Source organism: Heterodontus francisci, chromosome 11 (genome assembly GCF_036365525.1).
Source record: "Heterodontus francisci isolate sHetFra1 chromosome 11, sHetFra1.hap1, whole genome shotgun sequence".
Taxonomy (NCBI): Eukaryota; Metazoa; Chordata; class Chondrichthyes; order Heterodontiformes; family Heterodontidae; genus Heterodontus; species Heterodontus francisci.
In genome coordinates this window covers 63,975,241-64,001,131 of record NC_090381.1, presented here as the reverse complement: position 1 = coordinate 64,001,131, position 25,891 = coordinate 63,975,241, and the positions used below count along the sequence as shown (strand labels likewise).

The following is a 25,891-nucleotide window of genomic DNA, read 5'->3' as shown; positions in this document are numbered from 1 at the left end:
ATGATAATTCTATGATGTTTGAATCCTAATTGTCACATAAGCTATAAGCTATTTGTTAGCATGTTTATGACATTAAGAACTTGCTGTATTTCTAAACTATTGTAAAGAATACTTTACAATGGTAAAGCTTTCTTCTTCCCCAAGGGGGGAAGTTTAATGGAATCCATAGTTGCAAAGCTTGTTTTTCTTTAGATCCGAACTGAGAGAGAAACTAGAATTGAAACAGAAACAGAAAACAAATCTGAAACAGAAGCTGGAACAACAACTTTAGGTTTCCAGAGAAACTGACATTTGTTTAGAACCAGATAAAAGGAGACAGAGTCCTCCCATGACAAAGTTGACTGGGGAGACCAGGCAGGAGTGTAGCACTGGCAAGCAGAAGAAAGCAAAGACTGAATCCAGGAGCTATTTCTTTTCCTTAAAGTAGCTTACTGACCAGATCCAGCTATACAGTGCACAGGTTGTCAGGTAAAAGGAAGACTGGTAAATCCATGCCATCATGACTGTCATGAGCAGAGTTGAGGAGGTTCTGGAGGAGTGCGCCTTGTGGTGAAGACCGCACCCGTGGAGTTTGGATTGAGAGTTGGAAGAAGAACAACAGCTAAATCCTTGAAGAAAGGAGCTGAAAATCTACCTGAGCAACATCAGAGTTGTGAAGAACTGTGTGACTGCAATTGTTGCCATATATGCCAGGTGGACTGCCCAGTGAAACTGTGAGATCCATCTCTGTTGTATCTAATAGTCAAGATGTTATTTTTAATATATGTATTAAGCATTATCTGTCTATTGCTTCATGTTTAATTTACGTTGGTTTTGGTTTGAGTGTGAAAGTAAAATTTATAAAAGTGAAATCGTGTCTATTTGGTTTGGTTTCCTAAATTGCGGTCAGTTGGTGGATTTGATTCTTTTCATTTGTTGGTGGTTTCCATGGGGATCATAACAGGTGACAAGGTGGAAGACATATAGGACAGGAGTCCAGTGGTTGAGCAGACGCCAGTGGTAGAACAGAGGGATGAGGGGACTAGGGTTTTGAAAGCTATAGTTAAGAATAACGGAGCAGAGATTTAAAAAAAAGCAGACATCAATACACAATGGGTGTGTGAAGAAAACTGATCCCAGGGTTAAGCAGTACATTATTGGTCTGCCTGAGGCTGATGAGTCGAGGTGAGAGGTGGATGAACAGATGTATTAATGTCATTGAGGGTGGTAAACCACAGGAAGAGGAAGTTAGAATAAAACATGGAACATGAGGGTGAGTTGGGGGAGGGCAAGTTTTTATTCCAGGATGGCAAGTGACATTGGAGCGGTTTGGGCAGGCAGGAAGAAGTTTAGGAAAATTGAGATGAGGAGGTGGTTGGAGAAGATCCAGGCAACTATACTGACCTACCTCACAGATCTCAAGGACAAGACTGGAGTAAATGGGCAGCACTGGAAGCCAATTAAGGTTTGCAAGGACAGGAGTGATATGCGAGCAGGACTTATTGTGGGATAGGATACGAACAACAGCATTTTGGATGACTTTAAGTTTATAGAGGGTGGAGGAAGGGAGGTTGGCTCAGAGGATATTGGAATAGTCAAATCTGGAGACGGAAAAGGCAGGATAAGAATTTCTATGGTAGATGGGCTGAAGTGAAGAGTAATATGTTATAAAACTGTCAATGATCTAGGACCAGAGCAATATGATCACAACATTAGTAATAGCATAAGTTCACCTGAAAGAGATGGAAGGACTCTGGTGGTCTATGGAGTTACAGACGGAGTTGGCTGGCCTGGTCAGCAGGGGCCAAGAGAGTATTGATACTCAGAGATTCCAGATTCAGGTGCCAGTCATGAAGTCAGTAGTTTGGTATATTAGTCAGAACATGCTCGGTCTTTGTGATTGAAGAAGTCCAAGAATGGTGGGGGAAAATCGAGTGAATTCATAGTACCCTGTAGCTTCAACATATTGAGGAATCAGCTTCAGTACAAGCATATTTTCATAGTATGTGTTTTGTATTTTTATCATATTTGTATTTTAAAAAATACATTTATAATGCGATATGGAATTTGTGATGCAATGGTATCATATTTCTGGCTTCATCATGACATCCTTCTCTTTGTATAAACATGACGAAGTGCTTTGCGAAACAATACCGTAACAACATCACCGCTTAGCAAAAGGCTATTTTAAAGATTTATTTCCTCAGCTGCCACACATCTTCCCTGAGCTAAGGAATCGTCATAGCTGCAGAATTCTCCATGTTGGAAAACTGATCCATTTTCCGTGAAATGGATCACTGAAGTACTTAAAACTTCCATCGTCTTTCATCTTTATTCTGATAGAAAGCTGGCAGGATTTGAGTATTATTGTAAATTGAGTTAGCAGAAGAGGTGAGATTAGCATTTACTTACTCAAGCATCTGCACCCTGTTGTGTTGTTTTTACAACTGAGTAGCCTGCTTGCAATGTCACACTCACTTGAGGCAAAAGGTAAGCCACACCTAGTAAGTTATGCACGCATGTTGCCTGTTGCATTTGTTTTCTCACATCTGTTGAACCAGTTTTTTCAGAGAGTGGATTGATTTGCCACACTGTTTTTTAGAACATTGCAGTAGTCTGCGAACTCTAGTTAGAGGATGGCATCAAATGTGATGAGAAAAGAAAGCTCTTCGTACTAAATACACTCTTGTTTTATCAACTGCCCAATATAAAACCAACAGCATTTTTCTCCCAAAGTGACACAGAATGAATATGAATTCAGAATCAAACATCTTAAAGCAGTGGGAAGAATTCCATTTGTTCTGCCTGTAAATGTCAGACAGAAAAGAATTAACAACAGCCATGCCCACAGGAAATATCAAGGAATTCTGGGAAAAGAAACAGTTTGGAGTCGAATGGTTCCTTACTTTAAGACCGCAGTATTACCTTACAGTATTACGCAGTATCACTCTCTATAAAAACAAAGGTGACCGCGGTGACTGCAACAACTACCGTGGAATCTCCCTGCTCAGCATAGTGGGGAAAGTCTTCGCTCGAATCGCTTTAAACAGGCTCCAGAAGCTGGCCGAGCGTGTCTACCCTGAGGCACAGTGTGGCTTTCGAGCAGAGAGATTGACCATTGACATGCTGTTCACCTTTCGTTAGCTACAGGAGAAATGCCGCGAACAACAGATACCCCTCTACGTTGCTTTCATTGATCTCACCAAAGCCTTTGACCTCGTCAGCAGACGTGGTCTCTTCAGACTAGTAGAAAAGATTGGATGCCCACCAAAGCTACGAAGTATCATCACCTCATTCCATGACAATATGAAAGGCACAATTCAGCATAGCGGCACCTCATCAGACCCCTTTCCTATCCTGAGTGGCATGAAACAGGGCTGTGTGCTCGCACCTACACTGTTTGGAATTTTCTTCTCCCTGCTGCTCTCACACGCGTTCAAGAAGAAGGAATTTTCCTCCACACAAGATCAGGTGGCAGATTGTTCATCCTTGCCCGCCTAAGAGCGAAGACCAAAGTACGGAAAGTCCTCATCAGGGAACTCCTCTTTGCTGACGATGCTGCATTAACATCTCACACTGAAGAGTGCCTGCAGAGTCTCATCGACAGGTTTGCGGCTGCCCGAAACGAATTTGGCTTAACCATCAGCCTCAAGAAAACGAACATCATGGGACAGGAGGTCAGAAATGCTCCATCCATCAATATTGGCGACTACGCTCTGGAAGTGGTTCAAGAGTTCACCTACCTAGGCTCAACTATCACCAGTAACCTGTCTCTCGATGCAGAAATCAACAAGTGCATGGGAAAGGCTTCCACTGCTATGTCCAGACTGGCCAAGAGAGTGTGGGAAAATGGCGCACTGACACGAAAAACAAAGGTCTGAGTGTATCAAGCCTGTGTCCTCAGTAGCTCTGCTCTATGGCAGCGAGGCCTGAACAACGTATGTCAGCCAAGAGTGACGTCTCAATTCATTCCATCTTCGCTGCCTCCGGAGCATCCTTGGCATCAGGTGGCAGGACCGTATCTCCAACACAGAAGTCCTCGAGGCGGCCAACATCCCCAGCTTATACACTCTACTGAGTCAGCGGCGCTTGAGATGGCTTGGCCATGTGAGCCGCATGGAAGATGGCAGGATCCCCAAGGACACATTGTATAGCGAGCTCGCCACTGGTATCAGACCCACCGGCCGTCCATGTCTCCGCTTTAAAGACGTCTGGAAATGCGACATGAAGTCCTGTGACATTGATCACAAGTCGTGGGAGTCAGTTGCCAGCGATCGCCAGAGCTGGCGGGCAGCCATAAAGGCAGGGCTAAAGTGTGGCGAGTCGAAGAGACTTAGCAGTTGGCAGGAAAAAAGACAGAAGCGCAAGGGGAGAGCCAACTGTGTAACAGCCCCGACAACCAATTTTTTCTGCAGCACCTGTGGAAGAGTCTGTCACTCTAGTATTGGCCTTTATAGCCACTCCAGGCACTGCTCCACAAACCAATGACCACCTCCAGGCGCTTACCCATTGTCTCCCGAGATAAGGAGGCCAAAGAATAAGAAGATTACCTTACTCATGATGGCATGAAACTAATCTCTGGGGCGAGGTAAGAGAGTTTTCATTATGGTGTTACTCTGAGTTAAAATCCATGGAGATTATATTTATGTATTTATGCTGAATCACTGAAAATGCCACATTCATTCAGCCATGTGAATTAGGCATGGAACTGAATGGGTCCAGTACTTCAGCATTAACAGAAAAGAATTAACAAAGTGAGCGTTGGTCCTATAGAAAGTGAGTCTGGGTAATTAATAATGGATAATATAGAGATGGCAGATGAATTGAACAGATATTTTGCATCGGTCTTCACTACTGAGGGCACAAATAACATCCCAGTATTACCTGTAAGTCAGGAAATGGAAGGAAGGGAGGAACTCAAGAAAATTACAATCACCAGGGAAGTGGTCCTGAGCAAATTGTTGGAGCTGCGGGCTGACAAGTCCCCAGGTCCTGATGGACTTCATCCTAGGGTGTTAAAAGAAGTGGCTAGTGAGATAGTTAATGCGTTATTTGTAATTTTCCAAAATTGCCTAGATTCAGTGAAGGTTCCGTTAGATTGGAAAATAGCGAAGGTAACTCCCTTATTCAAAAAGGGAGGGAGACAGAAAGCAGAAAACTACAGACAGTTATCTTAACATCTGTCTTAAGGAAAATGTTAGAAGCTATTATTAAAGACGTTATAGCAGGGCATTTAGAAAAATTCAAGGTAATCAGACAGAGTCAACATGGTTTTATGAAAGGGAAATCATGTTTAACCAATTTATTGGAGTTCTATGAGGGAGTTACATGTGCTGTGGATGAAGGGGAACCGGTGGATGTATTGTACTTAGATTTCTCGAAGGTATTTGATAAGGTGCCATAACAGAGGTTATTGCAGAAAATAAAAGCTCACAGTGTAGAGGGTGACATATTGGCATGGATAGATTGGCTAGCTAGCAGGAAACAGAGAGTAGACATAAATGGGTAATTTCTGGTTGCCAAGATGTAACGAGTCATGTGCCATAGGGATCTGTGATGGGGCCTCAACTTCTTACAATTTATATAAATGACTTAGATGAAGGGACCGATGGTATGGTTGCTAAATTTGCTGATGACACCAAGATAGGTAGGAAAGTAACTTGTGAAGAGGACATATGGGGGCTACAAAGGGATATAGATAGGTTAAGTGAGTGGCCAAAGACCTGGCATATGAAGTATAATGTGGGAAAGTGGGAAAATGTCCACTTTGGCAGGAAGAATAAAAAAGAAGCATATTATCTAAATGGTGAGAGAGTGCAGAGCTCTGAGATGCAAAGGGATCTGAGTGTCCTAGTGCATGAATCGCAAAAGGTTAGAATGCAGGTACACCACATAATTAGGAAAGCTAATAGAATGTTATTATTTATCGCGAGGGAAATTGAATACAAAAGTGGGGAGGTTATGCTTCAGCTATACAGGGCATTGGTGAGACCACATCTGGAGTACTGTGTACAGTACTGGTCTCCTTATTTAAGGAAAAATGTAAATGCTGTGGAGGCAGTACAAAGAAGGTTTACTAGACTAATACCTTGAATGGGCGGGCTGTCTTACGAGTAAAGATTGGACAGGCTAGGCTTGTATCCACTGGAATTTAAGAGTAAGAGGTGACTTGATTGAAACATATAAGATCCTGAGGGGTCTTGACAGGGTGGATGTGGAAAGGATGTTTCCCCTTGTGGGAGAATCTAGAACTAGGGGTCACTGTTTAAAAATAAGGGGTCGCCCATTTAAGACAGAGATGAGGAGAATTTCTTTCTCTCAGAGGGTCATTGGAATTCTCTTCCTCAAAAGGTGGTGGAAGCAGACCCTTTAAATATTTTTAAGGCAGAAGTAGTTAGATTCTCGATAAGCAAGGGGGTGGAAGGTTATCAGTGGTAGGTGGAACTGTGGAGTAATCAGTTCAGCCATGAACTTATTGAATGGTGGAGCAGGCTTGAAGGGCCGAGTGGCCTACTCCTGCTCCTAATTCGTACGTTTGTATGTTCGTATGTAACACTTGGAGGGAGAAATTCAAAGTTGTTTTGTCAGTTTTCTGAGCACAGCAAGAAGAGTGGGAGACAAATTTCAGATTGCAATCACTTGCACCTGATCTTCCCGGAACTGCCAAATTGGGCACTCACCTGAAACAGGCATTAGGCACCTTACACGTATGAATCGAGACCCCACTGCCAATTGTAGGACCTCGATGAAATTTGTGCACAAATGGGCAGCGATTGTCCTGTGCATACTTCGCTGAGTTATTCCGGGTCTTGAGCAGCCTAACTAGTAGTCCTTAAAGGGTCCTTTGGAAGGCACTCAAAAAACAGCCAGAAATCATTTTACAATTTACATTTCCATGGAACCAGGAATAGCAGGAGTCCTCCGCTCAGCTCCACAAAAATACTGTTGCTGCCATTGGCAACTCATCTGTTGAATGCAAATGAGGCCCAAGGTTGAATTTTGATCAGGCCTCAGGGTATTGGCACATAAAGCAATCGCTTAGCTGATTTGCCACCCATTTTGGTTGCTGAACTAATTTCTCGGCCATAGTCTCATGAAGACTACTGATTTGGTAAGATTGGCATAAGATATTAAAACATTAGGTTAGTTCCCCTTATCTTGGGATGACAGAATCATAGATTCTTCCAGTACAGAAGGAGGCTATTTGAATAATTGTACTTGTGCCAGCTCTCTGTAAGAGCTATCCACTTAGTCCCATAATCTCTCCCTTTGTACGGCTGCATCTATTCCTTCTACTTACCAACTCACTAATCACTGGAAATTATTTCATATTTAGATTATCAAACCCCTCAGAATTTGAGCACCTCCATATCAGCTCTCTTACTTAGCCTTCTACATTCTCTCGAGAGTTGCATAGCCTATAATCTTTACTTAAGCCTCTCATTCCTGGCATCATTTTAGTAAGTCTGTTTGCACCCCTTGTACTCTATTTGTAGAGCTTTATTTATAAAACTTAAGGTTCCATATGCTTTCTTAAAACAGCTTTTCCAACTTGTCCTCCCACTTTTTACCATTTCTATATTTGAATCCCTAAGTTTCTCTTCTCCTCTGCTCCTTTTAAAACTTTTACTATCTATCTTTTCTTCACAAAATGTATCATTTTATAATTGAACGCATTAAATTTCCTGACACCGATCAGCCCACATTTACTAACCTATGTCTTCATGTTGTGCCCTACAGTCCTCTTAACCATTTACCATGCTTCCCATAATAAAGTACAGATTATATCTAGAGCAAGAAGAGCTTTGATCCTAACTCTCGTCGCTGTGTATGCCTAAAATTACATGGCCTGAGTTAAGACCATACACTAAGCACCCTTCCATTATCTTTGATTGGAATGTTTTATTGCAGAATAACAAATGCAAAATAGTTCGAAGATATTCACATTTTCCAGGCAGGTGTCAATTTGAAGGAATTACATTTGACACGCTCATCCTGTTGACCTCCTCCCATCCTTGCCCTGGCACTGTGACCGGCAGCGACTAGCATGTTACAGCAAAAAGCTCACGCTCTTTAAATCGACCTTGGCGTCAATATTTTCGTGACGTGACACAAGGACTAACATTTTAAACTAAAAACACGTTGGTTTCCTTAGCTCCTACCTGCATGTGTGTGGCGGGGGAATAGAAAGAGCATGTTGTCACATGTATAGGACTCACCAGGGAACTGAGGTGGAGTTGAATTTCTGCACAAAGCAAGCTCCGCTTCTTTCATATCCGTCTATTGTAGGTAGAGCCATTCTTCAGAGTGCAATTGTAATATTTTAAACCTCTAGACAACCCGCAGTATAATGACCAGTCCTGTGAGCACTTTATTTATGGTTCAATTTTACACTTTAAGTTTACAGATGGTCACAACTTTTTCACAGCTGCTCCAATTATTTCCAAATTAAATGTTGAACCCTGATAAAATTAAATCGAGTGAGGCCTGTTTTTGACACCATTTCTTCTGGCGGGAGTGGTTCAGTTTCTCCTGTTGTTTTTGGGAAGACAATGCGATCCTTTAAGGGTTAGTTGGTGAGCAAGTTTCCAGCTCAGTGTTCCCAGTCAAGCCCTTCCCTTACTTCTGGCACAAAGACCAAGGAATGAGCACATTTGGTGTTTGCGCACAGAAGCAGAGGCGTAAATAAGCAGCCGGCAGCCTGTGCTATTTCCTGGTAAGAGTTGGAGATGAAAGTCCTCCGCACTGCTTGGCTTTGCCAGGCTCGGACAGACTCCGCCCCAGCCTGGTGCGGCCTCTGAGTGACGAAACCCGCTCGCTACTTAAAGGCCGGTAGCTCGGCGACAAGAGGTGAACGCTGCCTTCTTGGCTCTGCTCGAACTGGATCTCAAACTCGCTCTGCTTTCAAAGCCGCCCGATGAGAGCGGCGGTCCTCACTCCGAACACAGATCCTTCCAAAGGCCAAAGCGATCAGCAGGGCGCCGCAGTGAGCAGCTGCAGCTCGCAGTCCCAGCCTGATGCTGAACTGATCGGCAAGGTAGGACTGAGTTCGGACACTTGGAGCAAACGGTTCGGGTAAACCGTGTAAACTTGGAGGGAAAATCCTCATCCCCCACTCAAACTCCGACCCCCGCCCGTGCTGGAGGATTTTTTTTATGGGGAGGGGGCGGTAATGAGCGGACATAAAAGCTTGTCAAGCTTCCTGGTCATGTTTCAAACAATCACTAGTGCTAAATATTTAGTTTTCACATTTTTGTTATCAGATGGGAATTCTTGTTAGTTGACGTGTTTAAAGTGTCTTGTGTGTGTTGAGGAGTTGATCAGTCAATGCGGGCTGTTAATATTTGGTCTCTTTAGTTATTTTCTGCTGCCGGTCCGCCCAAGCTCTTGCTGCAGGAAAGTTTGGGGCGTTTTGCTGCAGGCGACGCGGCTGTGGGACAGGACTGACTGACCAATTCCTGAACCGCGCCGATCTCCTCAGCAATTCCCCGCCCGCCTTCACGTATTTGCAGCTCGGAACATCCATTCTGCACGTCCGAGGTTTGGGATTAATTATCCTGAGTATTGTTGGGAGCTCGCCCTACGTGCTTGAGAGGGTGATAAGTCTGAGGGGAGGGAGGAGTTGAGAGATTTCAATCTTGAGTTGAACTGAACGTGCTTTAGTTTAAAGGTGGTGGGGAAAGAAGCAAAAAAGAACTTGTTTAATGACTGTCGATCTGCCTGTCAACAGGTCGGCGAGCTTGGATTGTGCAGCGTAAAAGCAGCATGGAGAAGAGTTTGCAGCTGTGTGGGCCCCGGGCAGCCGCTGCCAGACCGCCTGTCCAGAGTGGGCAGTGTACCGAGCTGGGCTGTTCCAGATCCCCAGCAGCAAAGTTCCCACCACAGGTGACTTTGTCCTGCAAAGTGCCGCTCATCAATACTTTCCTCAAGAAGAAACACGCACAGAGAAAGTTCGAGGTGAGGAATCTCCGAGCGCTGGGATTAATCCTCACCAGTTTGTTACGATCGGACAAACTGAGCGACGGGGTGTTTCTTTCCCGCAGCTGTGAAGAGAATCGGACCAGTTTATTTGAACCTTTGAAAAAAAACTCCAATGAAAATCAAGCGTGCCCTAAGTCAGGAAATGATGTTTCCACACTGATGCCATCAACGGGAGGTCTTGGCCAGATGCAGCAGCCGCCGGGACTGGAGCACGATGGCCAGGAGTCTGGGCTCCCATCTGATCAATCCTTTGCCACAGAGGCATCTGCCATTATCTCCACTTCTGCAAACTTGCCATTCCAGAACTCGGCACATTCCACCCAAGATGCTATCACGACAGAATGCTGCGGCAACTTGGCCCAGCCTCAGGCCAATAGCGTCTATCAGAACTCCTTCTGTCATGATCTACTGAACCAGGTGAAGGCCGAGAAAGATTTAAAAACTGGCATTTTTCAGGATAAGAGCGAGGAGGCATCGATCGACCTTGTCTTTGACCTTTTGACTCAGTTACAGTATCACACCCATCAGGAAGATGGAATAGAGATATGTGACGAATTTTTGCAGGGGATTTGTGTATATGGGAATGACTGTCTGAAACATCACACTGTGCTACCTTATCACTGGCAGCTGAGAAATAGTATAACTCAGACCTGGCAGGCAGTGCCTGATGAGGCACAGGAGCATTTAGAAAGACTGTACTGCAATCCTGACAATGACCAAGTCAAACTTCAACATCAGTAAGTAACAGAAGTGGATTAGCTTTATTATATTTTGAAAAGTTTTTTCAGTATTCCAATGCTGCTTTTTGTTGCCTATCTTCAAATCAGCAATAAATGTGCCTTTATTTGAGTTTGTATAATCATTTGCAAGTGATAGTTTTCCATGTGTATGTTTAAAAACCATCTGAGTAAAGACAATTGCTTGATCTTTTATAGCTTGATAAAGGTGATGTGCTCATAAAGGAACTGACTTGAAAGTCTGTTGAATTTCAGTGCACAGAAGCCCAGTTCCGTTGTGATGTTTTGTTTCCGTAGTAACAATATGCAGATAACAGCATGCTGCACCCTGCCAAAATACTTGTAAACAAGTTAGTGCTGCACATCGCTTGCATGGTTACCACACTATTTGGTTAATGCTATTAATCATTTGTCGGCAGCCTAGCTTTAGTGAAAATCTGTTTGGCCACAGGAAAATGCCTGTTCAGCACCTCCCTTGGAGAAAGGTCGAGTAAAAACCATCAGTAGTCAACTGATTCTCACTGATCAGACATGTCTGCATAACTCAAACAAGTATTGGTACATTTATCTGACTGAATTACATTGTTCTGGCCGTCAGCAACTGCATAAAAATAAAATCCACATATCATTCTTGTACAAAAATGGCTTAAAAGTGATGGTATGCAAACATGCAGTGTTACATTCCAGATTTAAAATTCTAGAATGTAATGTGCTGGCTTGTACAGCTGCCAGTGCTATACCAATACATACCATTCCACTTTGAGCCTTATTTATATATTATGTCTTATGAGTAACTTTAATGACACTTCAGGGCACTAGAGAATGATTTCAGAATTCCTGCTCACTACCATTAGAAGAAGGCCAAAGTGGTGTTTTTTGGTTTAGTTGGTCATTCTTTACATCACACAGCTTTGGACACAACCTGGGAGGGACACAGCTGACTTGCTCCCAGGCCTCTATCAATGTTGCTCTTAATCTGGCCGCAAGAGGCACATAGAGCAATTGGGATAATTCAACATCCCACACCCTTCTCCTTTCTTTCTTTTGCAATGTCACAAAGCAGCTCCACAAGGCATAGTTTGTAATAAAGAACGTGCACAGTTGTAGGGGCAGATCCTTTTCTACCATTTTGTGTGACTGGATATAGGTGTACCAATACTGTGATCCACAGGCCAATGTATTATATAGTTCCGAAGAAGGGTCACTGACCCGAAACGTTAACTCTGCTTCTCTTTCCACAGATGCTGCCAGACCTGCTGAGTGAATCCAGCATTTCTTGTTTTTGTTTCAGATTTCCAGCATCCGCAGTATTTTGCTTTTATTGTATTATATAGCATGGTGTGTAGAGATGGTTGACTGTATGAAACTCAAGCCACCTTATATTAAGAAATTGAGTTGGCATTTTTGAGAATGATGACCATTTTGTGATTACAATATTGATACTTAAAAGTTTTTTGTGATGGTTGAATGGTTTCTTTCAATTATTAATGGATCATCATGTTTTTATGTGTGTGTCTTGCATTGGTAACTGAAAATAAAAGTAGTTTTCAATTACTTGAAATTTTTGCATGTCCTTATGGAGTGAGTGGGGTTAAATAGCATGTTAAATTGCCTTTTTAAAGGTGGAATTTATAGGACACAATTGACACAGTTCCATCCCAACATGTGATGGACTGCTAGAGTTACTGGTGACTAGTTAAGATCCTGGAAATTGAGTCATTTCTTCATGCTGTTGATGCCAGTTGCATCCTGTGTACATAAGGGAGTGTCTTTCTTTTGAGCTTTTTTCAAGAAAGTGGTACCAGTGTTTAATGACAGTTATTTCCAAATAAACGCCAGATTGATTTGGCCCAGAATGTTGCTTCCTTAGATTCAGTGTTTGTTGTAAAATAAGATTACCTTAACATAAAATGGAAATTGTACAAAGTATTCTACAAATGTTCCTGAGCCGGAATTAGTACAAATCTTTTAAAATCATATGCAGCTTGAGTTTGCTTAACAGGATAAGGTTAATGAAGAGTCTCTTGGAGAGATGATCATTTAAAGAAAAACAAACTTGTGTAACAATCTACTGAATTGAATCAGGATGGACCTCCTCCAAGGACCACGCCTGTACAGATCTGTAGTTTTGATAACTGCTGGTTTATATTTGTCAGTTTTGCTTGTTAAAAAGAAGATGTTATTTTTATGGAGACCAATTTTCATGGTTGCTATGCAGAGCAGTGATGCAAATAGTAACAAAATGATGTTCAGGACACAGCTGGGCATGAGAGGAATTGCAGTATGACTCACTAGCAACATCAATTGCACATGCCGAACCAATTGGAACTCTGCAACTTATCTTTCTCTGTAAGGGCACTATGGGGCATATGGTATGGTTCTGAAACATTTCAAAAGATCAGATACAATTCTAGGTACATGTGAATTCCTGATATAATTCTGGCAACTTTGCACAGTACAGTGGGGGTAAATATGAAGTAAGGGAGCCAACACTTCTTTGCAATAAGTTATAGTGTTGAAAATGCTGGTTGAAAAATTCCTGAGCAATATTGTGCTGCCAGTGTACACCAAATAGACCCATCATAAATAAGATTTGTCTTTATATAGAGCCTTTCATATCAAATTTCTCAAAGCACTTCACATAATGAATTTCTTAGGAACATTAAAAAAAATAACAGGCAGGAAAAGACCAATCCAGGTGGGCTCCCACATTCTACCTTCGATAATCTTGAGGTCATCCAAAACTCTGCTACCCATTTCCTAACTCGCACCAATTCCCACTCACCTATCACCCCTGTGCTCACTGACCTACATCACCTCCCGGTTAACCAACGATTTTAAAATTCCCATCATTACTTTCAAATACTTCCATGGACTTTCCACTTGTTATCTCTGTAATCTCCTTCAGCCCGACAACCCTCCAAGATACCTGTGCTTCTCCAATTCTGCCCTCTTGAGTATTCCTAAGTTTAATCACTCCACCATTGGTGGCGTGCTTTCAGCTTCCAAGGCCCAAAGCTCTGGAATACTGTCCCTAAACCCCTCTGGCAATCTCCCCTTCAATCTTCCTTTAAGACACTCCATAAAGTCTACCTCTTTGACCAAGCTTTTTGTCATCTGCCCAATATCCTTATGTGGTTGGGTGTCATATTGTGTTTCCTAACACTCCAGTGAAGCACGTTGGGACATTTTACTACACTTAAGGCGAGCCTCTATAAACAGTGTCCAAATCACACGCAGCTTCCACAGTGCGGACTGCGACACCAACCACTCCCTGGTGTGCAGCAAAGTTAGACTCCAACCAAAGAAGCTACATCACTCCAAGCAGAAGAGCCGCCTGCACATCAACACTAACAGAATTTCTTATCCTCAGCTGTTACATAAGTTTCTAAATTCACTTGAAAAAGCCCTTCAAAACACTCCTACAAGTGTTGCAGCGACCAAGTGGGCCCACATCAGAGACGCCATCTATGACTCAGCAATGACCACCTATGGCAAGCGTGAGAAGCGGAATGCAGACTGGTTTCAATCTGGAACCTGTCATAGCCATTAAGCGCATTGCACTGTGTTGAACTACAAGAAACTACAGCGAGTTAACATCCATAGCACTTAAAGTAGCCAGAAGCCCTGTACAAAGAACAGCCAGGCGCTGTGCAGATTGCTACTGGCAACATCTATGCAGTCGTATTCAGCTGGCCTCCGACACCGGAAACATCAGACGAATGTATGATGGCATTGAGAGCTTTTGGACCAACCACCAAGAAGATCACCCCTCTCAAGTCTAAATCAGGAGACACGATCACTGACCAATGCAAGCAAATGGACCGCTGGGTGGAGCACTACCTAGAATTGTACTCCAGGGAAAATGTTGTCACTGAGACTGCCCTCAATGCAGCCCAGTCTCTGCCAGTCATGGATGAGCTGGACAAACAGCCAACAAATTTGGAACTCCGTGATGCCATTGATTCTCTAGCCAGTGGAAAAGCCATTGGGAAGGATGGCATTACCCCTGAAATAATCAAGAGTGCCAAGTCTGCTATACTTTCAGCATTCCATGAACTGCTTTGTCTGTGCTGGGATGAGGGAGCAGTACCACAGGACATGCGCGATGTCAATATCACCACCCTCTATAAGAACAAGGATGACAGCGGTGACTGCAACAACTACCGTGGAATCTCCCTGCTCAGCATAGTGGGGAAAGTCTTCGCTCGAGTCGCTTTAAACAGGCTCCAAAAGTTGGCTGAGCATGTCTACCCTGAGGCACAGTGTGACTTTCGAGCAGAGAGATCCACCATTGACATGCTGTTCTCCCTTCGCCAGCTACAGGAGAAATGCCGCGAACAACAGATGCCCCTCTACGTTGCTTTCATTGATCTCACCAAAGCCTTTGACCTCGTCAGCAGACGTGGTCTCTTCAGACTAGTAGAAAAGATCGGATGTCCACCAAAGCTACTAAGTATCATCCCTCATTCCATGACAATATGAAAGGCACAATTCAGCATAGAGAGCCTCATCAGACCCCTTTCCTATACTGAGTGGCATGAAACAGGGCTGTGTGCTCGCACCTACACTGTTTCGGATCATCTTCTCCTTGCTGCTCTCACATGCGTTCAAGTCTTCAGAAGAAGGAATTTTCCTCTACACAAGATCAAATGGCAGGTTGTTCAACCTTGCCGGCTAAGAGCGAAGACCAAAGTATGGAAGGTCCTCATCAGGTAACTCCTCTTTGCTGACAATGCTGCATTAACATCCCACACAGAAGAGTGTCTGCAGAGACTCATCGACAGGATTGCGGCTGCCTGCAACAAATTTGGCCTCAAGAAAACGAACATCATGGGACAGGATGTCAGAAATGTTTCATCCATCAATATCGGTGACCACGCTCTGGAAATGGTTCAAGAGTTCACCTACCTAGGCTCAACTATGACCAGTAACCTGTCTCTCGATGCAGAAATCAACAAGCGCATGGGAAAGGCGTCTGCTGCTATGTCCAGACTGGCCAAGAGAGTGTGGGAAAATGGCACACTGACACACTCGGACTTTTGTGTTCCGTATCAAGCCTGCGTCCTCGGTACCTTGATCTACGGCAGCGAGGCCAGGACAGTGTAAGTCAGCCAAGAGCGACGTCTCAATTCATTCCATCTTCGCTGCCTCTGGAGAATCCTTGGCATCAGGTGGCAGGACCGTATCTCCAACACAGAAATCCTCGAGGCAGCCAACATCCCCAGCATATACACCCTACTGAGCCAGCTACGCTTGAGATGGCTTGGCCATGTGAGCCGCATGGAAGATGGCAGGATCCCCAAGGACACATTGTACAGCGAGCTCGCCACTGGTATCAGACCCACCGGCCGTCCATATCTCCGCTTTAAAGACGTCTGCAAACACGACATGAAGTCCTGTGACATGAAAGTTGTGGGAGTCAGAGTGATCGCCAGAGCTGGCGGGCAGCCATAAAGGCAGGGCTAAAGAATGGCGAGTCGAAGAGACTTAGCAGTTGGCAGGAAAAAAGACAGAAGCACAAGGAGAGAGCCAACTGTGTAACAGCCTCGACAACCAATTTTATCTGCAGCACATGTGGAAGAGTCTGTCACTCTAGAATTGGCCATTATAGCCACTCCAGGCGCTGTTTCACAAACCACTGACCACCTCCAGGTGCTTACCCATTGTCTCTCGAGACAAGGAGGCCAAAGAAGAAAGGTGCTCTAAGTACAAGTTGTTGCTATCTGGTTGATCAAGCCTGTCCCACGCAATCACATGATTAGACACCTCCTACCCACCAACATCCAGATAATTTCCAGGGGGATGCAAAAAAAAAGATAAAACCCCACAGCTAATTGAGAAGAATATGTAAAATTCCTCTCCGATCTCCTTAGATGATCAAAACTTGTTCAGGAGACCGCACTGACTGAGCTTATATTACCTGGTATTTCATTTACCTTTTCTAAGATATGGGCTGGAATTTTACGTCCCCCCCCCCACAAAGAGTGGGAAGGTGGTGGGGTGGGGGGCGTAAAATGGAGCGGGAGGCTGGGGGTCCCTTACCGACCCGCTTCCGCCTCCGCCACACTTTACGCAGGGCGGCGGTGGCGAAAAACAGCCTGCCCGCCCCAGGCCAATCAAGGCCCTTGTGGCCACTTAACAGCCACTTAAGCGCCTCCGTCCGCCCCCACTTGAATTTTACCCATGACTGGTCGGGTGGCACAGGAGAAGCTGCCCGACAAAAGCAGATGGCTCTCTCATGGCCTTGTGGGGGTGGCCTAATGATCGGACACCCTATGCCCAATGCAGGGCTGCCCCAACCACCCCCCAACACCCAACACACCTCCCGTGTCCCCAATCAACCAATCTTGTGTTGCTAGGGCTCAACCAATCACCCCAGCTGAGGCAACAAAAACTTACCTTTGTTCCAGGGCATCCCGACATCTTGACGAAGCTGGGCTGCAGTCCCAGCAGTCACCGCTGCTCCCAGTAGTGCTGCTGGGACTAAGAGTTGCCGGTCCGCTGATTGGCCGGCAGCTCCATTAGGCAGGACTTCCTGCCTCAAGCGGGTGGAAGTCCTGCCTCAGAACAATTAAAGGCCGGGGAATCGCAAAATGCAGGCCGGACCCCCAGGCCAGGCAGAAGCGGGTTCGCCACCGACTTTTCGTTTGGGTGGACAACACCCATCTGCCGAGGGAAACATCCTGGCCATGATCTCTGTCCTAGCCAGAAAAAGTTATGCATAGCATCAGCACTCCCTACATGAGCCAGCAACTTGTCCCATAGGTATACTATTCTCTGGTAAAATAACCCACCTAACATCTAAGCTAACCCTACCCTTGTGTAACTTATACATAAGAATCTTGGTCATTCTCAATCAATAGGAACAGAATTGAGACTTTTAACTATTTTGTATACCTCTATTAAATCCACCTGAAATCTGTGCTTCTCTAAAGTGAGTACATCCAACTTTTTAAGCCTATCTGGATAACTAAGGTTCTTTAAGTTGGGAGTCATTCTTGTGGCCCTGCTCTGAACATTTTCCAAATCCCACCCACCATATGAGGGGACAGAAAACTGATTGCAGTATTCCAACTTCCGGTTTGACAACATAGCAGCCACAAATAGCCTTGAGATGAATGACCAGTCTGTGGTTGACTGAGAAATGTTGGATGTAACATTGGGAGAACTCTGCTGTTCTTCTAATAGTGCCATGGAGCCTTTAGCATCCACCAGAACAGACAGACAGAACCATGGTTATTGTCTCATCCAGAGGAACTGTACTTCTGTCAATATATCACATCCTCAGGACTGTCAATGGAGAGTCAGAATTAGATTATAAATTCAACCCTTGGTGTAGTGTTAGAGCCTGCAACCTTCTGACCCAGACCCAGCTACCAGTTGGTGGTGGTAGTTGTGCAGAGTGGAGGGGGAGAAATTGCTGCAAGGGGCAGGTAGGATGACATTGCTTGCTATTTAGAACAAGCCAAGTTTTTATCATAACAATGGTGCCTGTTTGACATCCTCCTGAGAAGGAACTGGTCCATGAACTCGAGCAGGAAGGATGATTGCATGTCGAACAGTTGTTTTGCAATCCCAGTTTTTTTTTTACAGTTTCAAAGAAGTTCCCTTTATAAATCTTTCTGTGCAAAGTCTACCTTTGAAATTGTTGCAGAATATTTTTATGAAATGTGCATGATCTACAGCCATCTTTACATCATTAAACTGACTGCTCTCTAATGGTGTATGTGGTGGTGAAGTCATCAGGTTGACAATGTCACAATGGCTGAATGGTTGTGTAAATAAGATTTGTTTGGTTAGAAACAGCTGGCAACACAGGCTTATTAAAGTTCCAATTGTTTCTCATAGGAACAGAAATAACCTGGAGACACACCAGCAAGAAGCAATAAGCTGCTGAGCTTAGAGCTGCCTTGATCCGTGAAAACTTTGAAATAAGCCAATTCAAATTCATTACCTCAGATTTGTACCTTTTTAGAATACTTATGAAATCATTGATACAATTAATGCAGCTTTTACTTCAATACATATTTATTTTTGCTTTGTACTTTCCTCATGTCTTTTCTGGCTTTTTATTTTTCCTTCCGATTTTCTCCCTGCAATAAGACACTGTACAGTTGCTGGAGAATGGTTCCACAGGTACTGGACATTGTCCAATACCTCACACAATTTGCATTCATTCGCTTACTGAGTATTTGTAGGCTATACTACACTCAGGGGCATCAAGAATAAATGCAATTTTGTCTACATATTCCTGTGTTCTGCTCCTGGTAACAGTTCGGACTGCTATCAGTTGATAGCGCACTACTTTTATTCTCATGTCTCACATGGCATCATTTTTGCAACAGAGCTGAAAAATCATGACTCATTCAAGATTTGTTGATGGAAACCCAAGTTTAGAGAACAGGTTTCTTGGACATGATTTGTCAGGGTTGAAATGAAATCAGTTTTTTTGCAGATGTAACATCATCACATTAGGAGATACTGTATGGGCGAGACTGTTGAGGTTACAGCTTTTTGTGCGTGTTCAAGAATCAGGCAAGATTGAAGTAGTATTTATGACTGCTTTTCCCCCAAGTAGTGCAGCTGTAAATATGCAGATCAGTCCAGACAGTATTGTAGCATTTTACTGGAATATTTAGAAATAACTAAGACTTGCCTTTAAGAAAAATGCAGCACCATTTTAAAAAATCAAGTCTTGTGATGATGGGGATGACTGTGGTATGAAAACTATTACAAGCTTTCAAGTCTTCACATGCATAAGTGAACTTTCACCCATTTCCATAATTGCAGTTAAAGGGGCGTTGTCTCCACTGGGGTGTGTCTAGTTAGGTAAAGTTTTTGGAGCAAGCATGAATAACCTTGTCTGAAAATTCTGCTGAACCAGTACCCTATTGGCCATGAAGACAAACTTGCAATCTTTGCAATTTGCATGTTGGTTTTCTTCTAAACTTATTGAAAATAAAATTCTTCACAAAGATAGCATCTGCTCTGGTGCAAACTCAACTCATTGGCCAGCAAGTATTCATTTTAAATGTCCCAAATTTTATTTGTAGTTCAAAATGTGCCTTGATTTTTATTCTATGAATTATGTATCGGCATTAAACAAATATCACTGCTATGTTGACTGATTTCAGCTGGGATGTTGTTGCATTTGCAACAATCTTCAGCCAGAAGCGCCGTGTTGTTGATCCATCTCAGCCTCTTTCTGAAGTCCCCAGCATCACAGATGACCATCCTCAACCAATTCAATTCACTCCACGTGATATAAAGAATGACTGAAGGCACTGGATACTACAAAGGCTATGAACCCTGACAATATTTCAGCAATAGTACTGATGATCTGTGCTCCAGAACTTGCCACGCACCTAGCCAAGCTGTTCCAGTACAGCTACAACACTAGCATCTACCCAGCAATGTGGAAAATTGCCTAGGTATGTCCTGCACATAAAAAGCAGGACAAGTCCAACCCAGCCAATTACATCCTCATCAGTCTGCTGTCAATCATCTGTAAAGTGATGGAAGGTGTTGTCGACAGTGCTATCAAGCAGCATTTGCTCAGCAATAACCTGCTCAGTTTAGGTTCCACTAGGGCCACTCAGCTCCAGACCTCATCACAGCCTTGGTTCAAAAATGGACAAAAGAGCTGAACTCAAGAGGTGAGGTGAGAGTGACTGCTCTTGACATCAAGGCAGCAGTTGACTGAGTCTGGCATCAAGGAGCCCTAGCAAAACTGGAGTCGAGGGAATCAGGGGGAAGACTCTCTGCTGGTTGGAGTCCTACCTAGTGCAAAGGAAGATGGTTGTGGTTGTTGGAAGTCAATCATCTCAGCTCCAGGACATCTCTGCAGTCATTCCTCAGGGTAATGTCCTAGGCCCAACCATCTTCAGCTGCTTCATCAATGACCTTCCTTCAATCATAAGGTCAGAAGTGGGGATGTTCGCTGATGATTGCACGATGTTCAGCACCATTCGTGATTCCTCAGATACTGAAGCAGTCTGTGTAGAATTGTAGCAATATCTAGGCTTGGGCTGATAAGTGGCAAGTAACATTCATGCCACACAAGTGCCAGGCAATGACCATCTCCAACAAGAGAGAATCTAACCATCTCCCCATGACATTCAATGGCATTATTATCACTGAATCTCTCATTATCAACATCCTGGGGGTTACCATTGACCAGAAACTGAACTGGAGTAGCCTTATAAATAGCGTGGCTACAAAAACAGGTCAGAGACTAGGAATCCTGCGACAAGTAACTCACCTCCTGACTCCCCAAAGCCTGCCCACAAGGCACAAGTCAGGAGTGTGATGAAATACTCCGCACTTGCCTGGATGGGTGCAGCTCCAACAGCACTCAAGAAGCTCTACACCATCCGGGACAAAGCATTGATTGACACGTCATCCACAAACATTCACTCCTTCCACCACTGGTGCACAGTGGCAGCAGTGTGTACCATCTACAAGATGCACTGCACAATGCACCAAGGCTCCTTCGACAGCACCTTCCAAACTCGCGATCTCTACCACCTACAAGGACAAGGGCAGCAGATGCATGGGATCATCACCACCACTTGCAAGTTCCCCTCCAAGCCAAACACCATCCTGACTTGGAACTATGTCACCGTTCCTTCCCTGTCGCTGAGTCAAAATCCTGGAACTTCCTTCCTAACAGCAATGTAGGTGTACCTATGCCATATGGACTGCAGCGGTTCAAGAAGGCAGTTCACTACCACCTTCTCAAGGGCAGTTAGGGATGAGCAATAAATGCTGGCCCAGCCAGCAACACACACATCCCAGGAACGAATAAAAAAAAGAGTGCTACAGCTACCTCTAACACCTTGGCTTATTGAGGGGAAAATTGGTCAGGATTCCTGATCCTAATTACTATGTTCAGAGATAGATGTGCATTTGTGAAATACTTTACCAGAAAACAGTGTAGAATCTTTTCAATTTTCTAATATCAAATGGGTGAAAATATATCTAAATGTTGTTATAGTCTTTAGTATTGTAATATGGGGGTGGAGTAGAAAAAACTATGTAGAAACTATTCTGATCCAAGTTGAAGTGGAATTTATGGAGTTGATCATGTGACACTAATTTCCCAGTTATATTGGCATATTGCTTTCTGAAATGGTTCTTCAAAGTCAGCATACATTCTAGCTCTCTGGTTTTAGAGTCAGTTTTTGTGCCTATTTTGTTCAGTACCTGCGTCATGCCTACTGGCTGGATAAGATCTTTACAGGCAATCATTACAAATCTATCCACTGCCTGTACAGACGTGGATGGAAACACTTGAGTCTTCTACATTTGATGGCCATACTTTTTTGATTACCTCTGCCTCTTAAATTGACGTGAAACAATTTGACTTCCTGTGCTATTACACATACAGCTATTCTGCTACATGCAAATGTAGTTTAACTTTTTAACAACAGTCAGTGCTTCAGGGAAGAGAAGAGCAAGTGTTAAAAGCTTAGTTCTTCCAATGAAAAGCAGTTTTCTTGGCATGCTTACTTGGGCTACAATGAACATCAGGCATCCTCCCGTTTTTATGAACTAGTATGGCTGATATTCACTGAAGGGACTAGTGTAGCATGAATGGCTTCTTCCAGACAACTGTGGTTGTGGTTCTGACCTTTTTCAGAAGGCAACATCCAACCTGCTGACTCAGCTAGTTGGTCAGATACCGTTAAAAGAACCAGTTCTACATGCAATAGAATACGGACACTAAAATTAGTTACCTATTAGCAGTGGAAAGTGACCCATTTTCCATTTGTACACAAGTTAGCAGTAAGATCACACCAACCCACATTAAATCAGTAGGGGAGGAGGGGATTGCCTCACTCCTGTCTACCTCTGAATAGACGAAAGATTCACTATCATCCAATTTTGCACTACCTCCCAAGTCACATTTCACCTCCCAATATGTTTTCTTGATAGCACCAATAGTGAAAGCATAGAGATTAGTTTCAGCTAATATCTACATCTAACTATAATTGAAATGCCACATTAAATATAGAGTTTTACCTTGATTCTTTTTTGATCTTAATTTAATTTTTTTCTTGCCTTTACAGTTTCAACTTTTTGAAACCAAGGTGAACTTGGGTATAAATAATAAGCACATTTATAATATGAGAGGTTAATACCTGGTATTTCACAGTGTGGTCACAGGATTATTGCTACCGGCAGATTTTATCATCTGTTGAACATTTGTACTGCAGATGGTTGTGGGTTTTACATGTTGCAGCTTACAAATACTGAAAAAAAAAATGGCTGCCCTGTTCAAACACTGCCTATCTTTCGTCTTGCATGTGCGACTGTTTCTGATTGCATTCAGGACCTCAAAGGTATGATTTAGATGTAAAAGCATGTATGTACAGTTGTCAAAGAACCCGAAACCTGAAAGCCAATGTCTGCAGGTCTATGGCATAAGGCAGTTCAGTTTTATCGTATGATTCTATTTGTGGGATAATTTCATTTAGCCTAATACATCATAATAAAGTAGTACTGCTCTTTATTTAATTTTTTTGCAAGAATTTAACCCATTATTACAACTTTATTCTAACTTTCGAAAAGAAAATCTGCATTTTGTAGACTAGGTTTTCGCTAGAGAATTCTAATAGTTACATCTAATCACCATATTTTGACTTGCACTAGGATCACTGCAAAGAACTTTGCTGCTTTTTATTAATTGTAGGATAAAATGTGACATTTCCAGGGATGGTAATTCATATTTTTTTGTTTTCTTAGGGGTCGTGTTTTCTCTCTGGATTTTAACTTAATGACAGTTTATGATGTAGAATTCAACCAAGTGAGGAGATTGTCCACTGCTTCCTTGGCAAGTTCTGGCTCACAATTCCCCACAGTTTGGAAGTACTATTGCAGGGAACACTTTGGCTGGAGAGAATATTCTGAGGTAATATGGAATGCTGTCATGTTAGCCAATAGCTGAAATGTAGATTTTTGTCAAGTGATCAAATTCCTGTAAATTGAAAGTGTTACATAATTTAAATAACACAGAAATGTTTAGATTGTAGCAAATTCTACTTCACATTCTGTTCCCATGTATGAAACTAAATTGTACCAAAAGGGCAATCAAAAGGTCATGGTATTTTTTTATTTTATATTTATCATTGTTAAAATGTAAAACCCTATCTGGAAGAGCATGTTAAACAACTTTTGCCAATTCAGATATTCAGGAACCGTTTCAACAGAAAATGTAAATGATGAATTTTGAATAAATTGAGTAAACTACAAAACAAAGACTATTTCTATGAACCTAACAGTAAAATGGGTGAGGACACGAGCCCTCACCTAAACAGCTTAAATTAAATTAAATTAAATGACGGGAGATACTCATCTAACAAAATCAAAGCATCATAACTTCTCAGTACACATTTATGACTTTAAAATCTTAGCATGGTTCTTAGAAGAACTACTGTGCCACATGTAAAAGATTGTTCATATCTCAATGTTGGTAACATTGTTTCTCCTTATCATTAAAAATCTATTGATTTGATATTTCTAGGCAGTTGTTCGATGCATTGAGGAAGCCTCATCTCGAGGTATGAGTGAGATCTGTTTCGTAATGCAGCAAAATAGGTATATCCTGAATTTAATGGAGGGCTTTCAGCAGAATGCTGTCTTTGGCACTCGGCGACGAATCACTCGACGACCCTTATTTCGCTCTCCTGTACTGCTGTTACCCTGTTTACCGTAAGTTGAGCACTGAGTTTACTTGATGGAACAAATTAGCTTATGACTAGGTTAATCAGTGGCATATTTTGCAATTAAACTTACCTTGGTTTACACAACATTGAGTTAATAATTTTGCCTGGGGAACATTCCAATACAATCCAAAAATTCCAATACACCATCAGGCCCCTATTAGCTGCTGATGTGTAAATCACAGTGTTACCACATTCTACAAATGCAATACTAAATATTAAAGCTTCTCTGACAATAATTCCATGGAAATAAAGCTTCCTTTGAGGCTTATATCTTTTAACATTCACAGATAATATTCAAATTTCCAAAACACTCGACAAGGTCATAAAAATAACTTGAATGACAACTAGACATGTTTTAATAGGCTTTGATTGAAAAATGTGATCAAAATTTTATTGAATTGTGGTTATTTTTTTTATCATATTACCTTTGTGCAACTAGTATTTGATCCCATCACTGGATTTTGGATGTATGCGGTACTTAAACATTGACTAATCATTAATCTTTAACACTGAAAATCCGCAAATACCAACAAAAGGATTAAAAGTAAAAGGAAGCTACAGAACACACTACACAACTCAGCTGAATGTAATGTGATATATAAATCTGGGTAGTGGTCTAATCATTGTGTTCACAAAATTTCCTCTCACAGAAAATGTCATAATACAGTGAATAGTTATGATTTTTAACAATTTCTGTTAAGAAATTTATTTTGTTTGAAGAAGATATGATATGCCATTATAGAAGATACTTTTTTCAGTTAGCTAATGTGTAATAGTATATATCTCCATTTCTAACTATGTCATGGCTACCCAGTTATATCTTTCTATCCTCCAGAGAGTCTAGAACAAAATGATTGTCCTGAGCAGTACCCTGCAAATTTAGCAGAAGTCACTATTTATTTCCTGCATTAACATGTCTCCTGCCTCACAAACTCCATCAGAAGATGCTATTGCTCCCTTCTTCTCCCCTCACGGCATCCTGTAACAGTGGTTCCTGGATCCATAATAGTTTACATACATAACAACTCTGGCTGCACTTTAATAAAAAAAAAAGCAATTCATCACTTCTGAAGTACTTGGAGATAGCCTTATTGGCATGGTAACAACAACAACTCGCAGGCCCCATACAGATTTTTTTTTTTACCTAGTCTAACTTTTTCTGTCATGTCTGCCTTTAAGGCAAAAAAGAGACACCAGTTTGGTGGCTTCATGTCTCCGAGCAGGATTCCTTCTTCCTAAAGGCTTGAGTATTGTTAAAACCTCTGGCGTCTTGTTGGCATGCAGAGATGCAAGCAATACAGGTTATACTGGTCCAAATGCCTTTCGGAAATGACAATTCAAGGAGTTTTCTAAATTGTCTAATAGCAGCTAGTACTCTGATTTGCCAAAACTATATTGAGATTTAAATTTCCTGTGTCAGCCTTAGTGAATCAATGTTTAAATATATGTGTGTCCTGAGAGGGG

The 25,891-nt window shown here is 42.6% G+C and overlaps 1 protein-coding gene across 1 annotated transcript in view; it reads left to right on the top strand.

Annotated features, from left to right (window-relative positions):
• Positions 1-8,758: 8,758 nt before the first annotated feature.
• Positions 8,759-25,891, top strand: part of tiparp (TCDD-inducible poly(ADP-ribose) polymerase) — a 31,712-nt gene continuing 14,579 nt past the window's right edge. The window contains exons 1-4 of the mRNA XM_068042217.1: positions 8,759-9,016; positions 9,710-10,697; positions 23,448-23,613; positions 24,226-24,413. Coding sequence (XP_067898318.1) covers positions 9,745-10,697; positions 23,448-23,613; positions 24,226-24,413 — 1,307 coding nt within the window. The 5' untranslated portion in view covers positions 8,759-9,016; positions 9,710-9,744. The remainder of the gene's footprint in view (positions 9,017-9,709; positions 10,698-23,447; positions 23,614-24,225; positions 24,414-25,891) is intronic.